This window comes from Gymnodraco acuticeps, unplaced genomic scaffold, assembly GCF_902827175.1.
Source record: "Gymnodraco acuticeps unplaced genomic scaffold, fGymAcu1.1, whole genome shotgun sequence".
In the NCBI taxonomy this organism is placed as follows: Eukaryota; Metazoa; Chordata; class Actinopteri; order Perciformes; family Bathydraconidae; genus Gymnodraco; species Gymnodraco acuticeps.
Genome location: NW_022990682.1, coordinates 165,247 through 174,023, shown reverse-complemented (window position 1 = coordinate 174,023; position 8,777 = coordinate 165,247). Strand labels below are relative to the sequence as shown.

At 43.4% G+C, this 8,777-nt stretch overlaps 1 protein-coding gene across 1 annotated transcript; it reads left to right on the top strand.

Annotated features, from left to right (window-relative positions):
• Window positions 1–541: 541 nt before the first annotated feature.
• On the top strand, window positions 542–6,834 carry LOC117555334 (neuropeptide Y receptor type 4-like). The gene is made up of 4 exons (XM_034230198.1): window positions 542–834; window positions 1,314–1,393; window positions 1,757–2,619; window positions 3,784–6,834. Exons 3-4 carry the CDS (start codon window positions 1,763–1,765, stop codon window positions 4,778–4,780), a joined length of 1,854 nt encoding a protein of 617 aa, XP_034086089.1. The 5' UTR covers window positions 542–834; window positions 1,314–1,393; window positions 1,757–1,762; the 3' UTR covers window positions 4,781–6,834.
• The last annotated feature ends 1,943 nt before the right edge of the window (window positions 6,835–8,777 follow it).

The following is an 8,777-nucleotide window of genomic DNA, read 5'->3' as shown; positions in this document are numbered from 1 at the left end:
GTGAAAGAGAAGACAGGGAAATAAGCACCAATCAATAAGCTATTTGTCTGCTATAATCAATCAGAGGAGAGGGAATCCACTTATCCTCTTATTTCTGATCATCAAGAAAGGAGAAAAACGTCAATTACAATATGTTGTAGCGGAAACATGAAGAAATAGGGGGAAGCCTGCGGAGTGACACACTTTTTTGATTGATTAGAGGTTTATAAAGAGTGCCAAAGGAGCTGCGCGGCAGAGCGTGTGTGTGTATGCGACTGACCGTGTGTGTGTGTGTGTGTGTGTGTGTGTGTGTGTGTGTGTGTGTGTGTGTGTGTGTGTGTGTGCGTATGCGACTGACTGTGTGTGTATGCGACTGTGTATGTGTGTGTGTTTGTGTGTGTGTGTGTGTGTGTGTGTGTGTGTGTGTGTGTGTGTGTGTGTGTGTGTGTGTGTTTGTGTGTGTGTGGCAGCTGCTGCCTGCCTCCCTCCCTCCCTCCCTCCCTCCCTCCCTCCCTCCCTCACTTTACACCTCTCCCATCTCAGTCCTGCGGAGGCTCGGAGATCCCGTTGGCAGGAGCGCAGACATGTGAGGACCCCATTAGAGAAAAATAAAAGCTGTCGGAAACACAAAGAGCTCTTCCGACAACAAACCCCTCTGTAGCTGTGAGACTCAGAGGTGGATTATTAGCAGCGCGTGTATCTGCTGCTGTGAGCGATTCACGGGCAACAACTTTTATTAATCTTTTTGGTGCAGATCCCCAGGCAGCACCTGGCTGCTTTATTCAACATCTCCAGGCTGTCAGCTTTGAAGAGGATCGAGCAGTAAACAGTAACTGGATTTGCTTTTCTCTGAGGGTAAGATCATCATTTTAACAAGCAGCTCTTTCCCTTTAATTTACTTAAAATATAATATAGCATGACATATTTAAGTTTCTGTCCTGCCATGTTGTACTTAAACCTCCTTTTAATGGCAATCATTTTATCTTGGCTGGCTCTCTTTGTCCATATGCAAAATGAGACTTAACATCCTGCTAGATGCGCTTATTCAATGAATAATTCACATTAATTCAATGCTGCAAACCAGTTGCTTTACCATGTGCCCTTATAAAATATACAATCCTTTCCTTTCTCACTTTGTCCCTTACTGAGTGTTTTCTACCACCTACTGGGAGAGGCATGTGATACAAACACACTATGAGGAGATGTTAAAAGCTTTTCAGTGTTTTTCTATCCAGGAATGTGTTGTTATCTGTTGTCTGCGCTGCTACAGAGATATTAATACAGCTGAAGGGTGTAAACCATCCTCTGATTGATGTGATGTTTTCTCTAAACAGATCTGATTGCAGACCTGTGAAGGACTAAAGGTGCGAGGAGGAGGACGACAAGAGAGAAAGGGATCTTTGTTTTCTTGAAGGTGAGAAGTCTATTACCAACTGGAGAGGGACTATCTGGTTCAGACAGCCACTCCCTGGAGGATTGAATGTACATATGTTACATGCAGACTGCACGACTCCAGCTGACTCATAGGATGCAACAAAAGATGGGGGACCATGATTTCCATCCTTTTACAAATATGTTTATCCTCACAGAACATACGGACCTGCGTACCACATGACTGGAACCTGTATTTATTTATTTTGACATAAGGCCTTTTTGGATTTTGTTCTCCTCTGCTGTGTCTCTGAATGGATTTGAATGAGGACCAAGGGAAGCCACTACAGTAAGCCTTACAGACGAGGGATTTTCATACTTCTCAAACCTTTTTCTCCACGGGCAGGGCAGCATGGATCTGTCCCGGGTCCAGCCGACAGACTGGAGCTCAGTCCAGCCCAGCTTCTCTCCGCTGCTGCAGTACGACGAGTCTCGGGAAGTACTCAACCACACCTTCAGCTTCCACAGCTCAATAATGCTTCCCTCCACTTTAAATTCCCCCACTGCCTCCCTCAATCCACCTCTCCCCTCTCTGCTGCCCTCCTCTCTCCTCAACCCCGCTTTAATCCTCACCCCTTTACTCTCATCCTCTCAACAGACGCCCACTTTTGACCATGATCCCTTGTCCTCCACCTTTTATTTGAAGGACTTGGCTAATCTGGAGAGCATGTTCCTCTGGACTCTGCACGAGCCCAGCACCATCGCTCTGACTGTCATGTACTGCCTGTCTTTCATTCTGGGATTTGTTGGGAATTTGATGTCCCTGCGCGTCCTCACCAACAGGCGCAGCCGGCAGCTGGCGGGCGTCAGCGCCACGCGCAGCCTCCTGGTGAACCTGGCGGTGTGCGACCTGGCTGTGGTGCTGGTCTGCATGCCCATCACCCTGGGGAGCCAGATCTACTCGGTCTGGGTCTACGGGGATCTGCTCTGCCGGGCGGTGCCCTTCACGCAGGCTGTTTCGGTCTCTGCTAGTGTGTTAACGCTAACTGTGATCAGCGTGAATCGCTACTACAGTGTTCGCTCTCCACTGAGAGCTCGTTCCATGTTTACCCGCTGTCGAATCTTGGCAACCGTCGCCGTGGTGTGGACGGTGTCTTCGATCATGTGCGCTCCTATTGCCGTGATGAACCGGCGCCGGGAGATCAGCTTTGAGACGTTTGCCATCTTGGTCTGTGAGGAGAAGTGGCCTCAGCATCGCCTTAAACAAGGGTAGGTTCTCCAACAGACTCAAATCTAGTCTGTGATCTAATCTCAGCCGCTCTGGCCTCCAACGAATTTTAGATCTTTTGTGTACTTACAAACCATGATGCAGCCTGACACACTCAGTTTACAGTGAGTCATTAGATGCTACTTGGCTAAAGTTACTTCATCAAGCATTAGCAATTCTTGTGTGTCCAGCAGTTCTCTCAATGGCCAATTTAGCATGTGGAATCTGAGGACCGCTGTCACTAAGAGAGTGCTCACTGATGAGCTGCTCCGTAAAAATAAATCAGTGATCTGTCGCATTACATATTTTTTCTCATTCCTTTTCTTCATCGAAACCAAAGCAAAGATATTTTGACTTTACTCAGCTAGATGCAACTTTTACCCAGCAATATGTTCCTTGGTGTTTTGAGGATACTATTAGACTTTTATCAAGTAGATGTTTTCTGTGATAGTTTTTTGGATCACAAACGTGATACGTGGAGTTTGGCTGTCAGCTGTTTTTAGTCTTTCCAACTTAAAGTAACTTAATGTCAATATGTAATCAGTTTGGTCCACAACCAATTTTCTTTGCTTTTCAGTGCTATTTGAATTAAAACAGGTTTAGAGACCTTTTGTCAGAATGTTCCCGTGTTGTTTTCCCTAATTATGAGTCATCTCTATTGTGTGAACTCAGCTTTTTCTTCATATGCCATTCCAGCTTCATTGTCTGCCACTCACTTTGCAACTGTGTGCTGGCAACTGTGGGTATAGTGTTGATTATCCACAGATACCCTTGAACCTTATGGGAGTTTCAAGACAATGCTGTTGTTTTCAATACTGTCATATTGACCTTGTATTTTGTTGGTGAAAAGAGAAGCACATGCATGGTTCTGAAAGGAGCTCATTGTTATGTCAATGAATGAGCTCCTTTCAAAAACACTAATGAGTTTAAGCTGCGATCCATCCATAACTTCAGAGGAAGGATGTTGAATTAAATATTCTTGACTCATCATGCATTTCTAAACAGTAGAGAAGAGCATATTCAGCAACGGAAAATAACTACACCTTAAGTGTTTTACCACATACAGATAGATCTTATAAGTAGAAATAGAGAGAACCGACTTCATTTATGAATATTTATGTTTTTAAAGAGCTTTCCCTACATTTTTTTTTACTTTTCTTCCTCAGATACAACGTGCTGCTGTTCGTGATGCTCTACTGTCTGCCTGTGACATTTAACCTCACTATAGGCTTCCTGACTGGCAGGCGACTTTGGGGAGGAAAAAAATCCACGTTCGCTGATCTGGATCCTCGCAGCAAAGCTCTGCACGCCTCACGCCTCAAGATGCGCCAGAAGATCGCCAAGATGGTGGTGTGTCTGGTGCTGTTATTCGCCGTGTCGTGGCTGCCGCTCTACTTGGCTGACCTTTGGATCGACTGCGAACAAAAGCCACCATCTTGGCTCCTGCAGACGCGGCCGTTTGCCCAGTGGCTCGGCCTGACAAACTCCAGCCTGAACCCCATCTGCTACTGTTTCATCGGGGATCTGTACCGCTCGGCCAAAGGGATGCGGACGCGGTACTACCAGAAAGTGGCGTCTTTCTTCGGCTCCTCCACGTTCTCCAGCTCAGCGGCGGTGGCGTCTCCTTCCACGGTGATCACAGACTCTAAAGGGACTTCTGCTGAGCGCCGCCATATTGCCGCTGCTGCTGTGGCGGCGTCTGCATCCATTGTTGCGATCCCAAGGATGTTGAGCTTGGCTCGAGGCCAAGGGCTCGGGCAGAGGGTCGGAGACAGTTCAGACAGCCGAGCGGGATCTGACCACAGCATCTCAGACTGGTGTCGCTCCAGTCCCACCGTGTGTGACAGCTCCTTGTTCCCGTGTCAGCTCCAAATACCACATCTCTCTGTAGAAAGAGCGGACTTCCTGCCCACAAGAAGACACTCCGTGAATGAGAACGCAGGATCATTACCTTTGGGAATCGAGTCTGTGGAAATAGGTTTCCTGCCTTTGAGGAGGCATTCGGGTGAGAGAATATATGGTCCGTCAGCTGATAACAAAGACATCATTACCATGGACAGGGACGTTCTCGGTTTTTCTGGGCATCACAGAAGCAAAACATCACAAACCTACTTTCAAGTCGAAGAAAGGGAGGATGAAACAACCACTATGACCAACCTTTGAAGGCTAGTATCAGCAGGGAAATATGATTGATTTGTCCGTCCTGTAGGATGCAAAACACACACAACTTCTGATTCATTCTGCAGTAGACCGTGTTGGTTAATCCCTTGCAAAAGCCACTGTTTGTATGGTGAATAAACTGATCTGGTCTGCACACTACTTCTTTCATTGTGCAGTATTCTCCTCGTACCACCAAAGCACAGGGGCTTTAGGATCAATGCTTCGACCAATGAGCTCATGCTGACGATGGCAGGTGGAACGAGAGAAGCCTCCGGGGGAAGAGCCATGTTTTAATAGCCTCCGGCTGGGAAGCAGGTTATCATTAAACATATATAATTGAAGCAGTGCGTCATTACACACAAGTCATACCATAAATGATTGAGCTGCAAGTCACAGTCGTGTCTAACATTGGCTCAAGACCATAACCCAGCAGGACATATCAGTGTAAGGAGTTTATTTGCTTCTCTGTCTTTCTTAATGATAAAGAAGGAAAATACTGTATCGGAGATTCTGACAATTCTCGTCTTTGCAGGATACTGTCACCATCATCTTCTGCAGTCTGTGATGATGTGTTCTTTAGCAGCAGTTGTTCATGCGTGCAGTCATACAGGCGATTTGAATGAAATAGTATATTAATCAGATCATCTTAAACCTACCTTATAATGTGTGTTTTTATTTTCTTATGAACTGTGATATTGCTATTATAGGCAGGAGGGTATAAAAAAACGTGCAACGGATTTCCAAAGCTAGATGACAAGCTAGTTTTCATAATTCAAAGGAAGTTTTAAGGGTCAGTTAACCCTAGTAAACCAAAACAACTAAATGTCTCCTTCGCCTCAAGTGGTTTCTAATCATGAGGATTCATTTGACCTGGTGTTGAGATAACGTTTCTCTAATTTTGATGAATGCAATTGTCGTTATGGTTCTCAGAGGATTTAATCATTTCCAAAATCAGTGTCCTGTCTCAATTTCACCTCATCATTCAGTCTGACACTGTTCATAATAGTCTTTTTCTGCCTGCTGTGTCTGGGGATAATTTTACCCAAACTAATCAGTTGATAATTAGATATCTGTCCTGCAGTCAGCAGTGGAGTAGTGTTTGCAGGAAGAAGTTGTTTTCATGCGGATTTAAGAAGTATGCCACTTTAAAGTCCCCCCAAAAAACACTGTCTTTTTGAAGCCTTACAAATTGGCTTATAAAATCCATCTGCAAACCAGATCCTACATTGTTTACATCCACGTTTATTTACTAGCACACTGTTTCTTTGAAAATATATTCTGCCATTTCTGCTTTATCAGCATGCATGCAATCTACCACAGGAGTTACCGCAGTGTCCCAGTGGTCTTTTTCTTTCTTGATAAAACCTGCACGTTGATGTGTGTTTAGGTGTGTTATGCTAACCGTAAATCAGTGTAAACCTGTGAGACACACACGAAAAAGAAATCTCAAAACCAAGACAAATTAAACATGTCTAGATACCACTAAAGGTTAGTCAAACATGGTTGCAATGTAAGGGAGCTGACCTTGAAATGTGATATATCAAACTGGCTGTACCATGAATATCCGTATAACAGTTTTAGGAATTAATAACATAGTGGATAGTGGTCGGCTCGCTGGATTCGCTGCCTGTTACACCGGTAAATGCCTTGTTGAGTAAAGGACTGACACGCAGTAATAGCTTTAAAGGTTAAAGAAATACAACAAACACACACACACACACATATACACGGACAACACCATCTGCCCTCAGGCTGCTTCCAGTTGTTTGCAGGACAGAGGTGGTGAATAGCATGAACTGCTGTGACATCAAGCTGCTAATCACAGCAAAAGTGAAGCGGTGCAACACTTAAGGCAGCAAATTGTGTTGAGACTGTCCTATTTATGTCATTGGATAACGTTGCTTTGTACCTTAGAACATCTCTATGCCATAATCTGTGACCGTGTCTTTCATCTCTCCTTCTCGCTTTACTTTCATCTACCTCTCTCTTTATCAGTTTTGCACTTTGTTGACTGAGGACATGTGTAATTAAAATTGTGCATTTGGTGTTTCATTAAAAAAGCTAACATTTTGTCCGTTTAACTGCGATTAATTTTCTCATATGCAGAACATGAGCAAGAACAAAGCTTTACTTCAGAATTCAGCTTGATGATCTTATAATTGGTCCTTTGCTAATAGGCCTGAAATAGACGAATACAAGTTTTCGGCACAGTTATTTTGTCAAATCTTCTCTTCCGCCAGCCTTGATTAAATCTTAATGGGATCTGAATTAAGTTATTAGTAGCTCTCATTGCTTTATGAGAAACATTTCAAAGAGGTTGGAGGAGGGAGCAGTTCAGAGCCAGTCTCATCGAGTTTATGAAATGGACATCACAGAAGGAAAACCCTAACCCTAACTTTGATGAAGAGAATTTGGCAACAGTCAACCGTTTCTATTCTATCTTCAAGCAAACAACAACATTGTATCAGAAAAACATATTAAAAGGGGTTTCCTGATTGGACGCTACTCTCCGCAGGGTGACATTATGTGTCCGATACTTCTGTTAAAAATCACATCTGCAAAAAATTATTCTGATATGGCTTTGGAAAGGTAGGTTCAGGAACAACAATAACAAGGTTAGCGATTTGAACATAAACATGTGTTTTTTCTGAGTAAATGACTGAAGCTGCCATTTTCTTTTGCGTGTGATTGACACAAAGAGTTCCGCTTTATCGGAATCAGTCGGATCGCAACGGCGCATCTCGAGATAAAAGGTGGATTTATGAAAAAAAACGTTCTGTGTTTTCGTTGATTTTAAACAAATTGCTTAAAACTTTTTTTGTCTTGTTCAGACGATGATTGCATGTCTGAAGCTGTAAAAGACAAGGTGTCCCCTTCAGAGTTCACCTTCTCCTCTCAGTCTGATCACCTTGCTCCCCCTTCCTCCCTACGCCTCTCGAAATAATGGATGTTAGGCTCTAATTACAGGACAGGGTTTCTATCTAACCTTAAAATAAAAATGAAGTCTTTGCTTTTAGAATATTAAAATTGTATTGCCAAATTCAGATGATTAATACAACGTTGACGAGTGGCGACCGGAGCAACTTAACTGGTGAGGCATTACAACAGGTGGTGCTACTGTGCTATATACGCCCCCATAGTATTAAGCCTGGATCCTCCCTTTTTAAATACCTATGAAAAAAAAAAATCAGCAAAATGTAAAGGCATCTTCCTCAAAATCTTGTCTTGGTAACAGTCATTGCATTTTGTGACATATTTTACTGAATATTTTAAGAACAACAACAATAAGGATATCATTGGAAGGCTAAGAATATCCTCTTTTTGCAACTGTCACATTTGACCCACCATACGGAGGTGTTGATATGAGTCAATGCAACGTTTCTCCGACTGGTCACTTTATTCTAAACAACATGTTCATCCCTGGGGGACACTGAATGTTTGATGCAGTGGAAATGATGTGGATCATTTACATCGGGCATTCACAGTCCAGCCAATTTCATGGGTTGACAAATATTTATGGTTAAAAGAAACTCCTTTTTTGGTAATGTCTTCTCTTTCTCCAGTCAGTATCGAAGAGCTTGATTTTGTTTGTTTCTACCTCTGTAGAATATTCAATTTATATTTGTCATATAATTCAAACTCTCTATTTTTTTTTACAATAAAACAAATAGCTTGTTTGATGACAATTCAGGATGCCAGTAAACTTGCAGGGACCTGAGAGCACCGCAGACATTGCATCAGTTTGTAAGTTTCAATCTGGTTTTTGAAGCACTCAGAACGATCTGGTGAACACACACACACACACACACACACACACACACACACACACACACACACACACACACACACACACACACACACACACACACACACACACACACACACACACACACACACACACACACACACCCCTCTGCTAATGTTAGAGGCCTTTTATGTGAGATAGGTCGAGCTATCACACAAGGCTTTTCATATTTCTCTGATATTTCTTCATCTCCGT

Bases quoted from the DNA above. Each gene is read 5' to 3' on its own strand.
- LOC117555334 (XM_034230198.1), top strand. From the start codon at position 1,763: ATGGATCTGTCCCGGGTCCAGCCGACAGACTGGAGCTCAGTCCAGCCC. The intron at 2,620-3,783 runs GTAGGTTCTCCA...TTTCTTCCTCAG, and splicing joins CAGCATCGCCTTAAACAAGG to ATACAACGTGCTGCTGTTCG.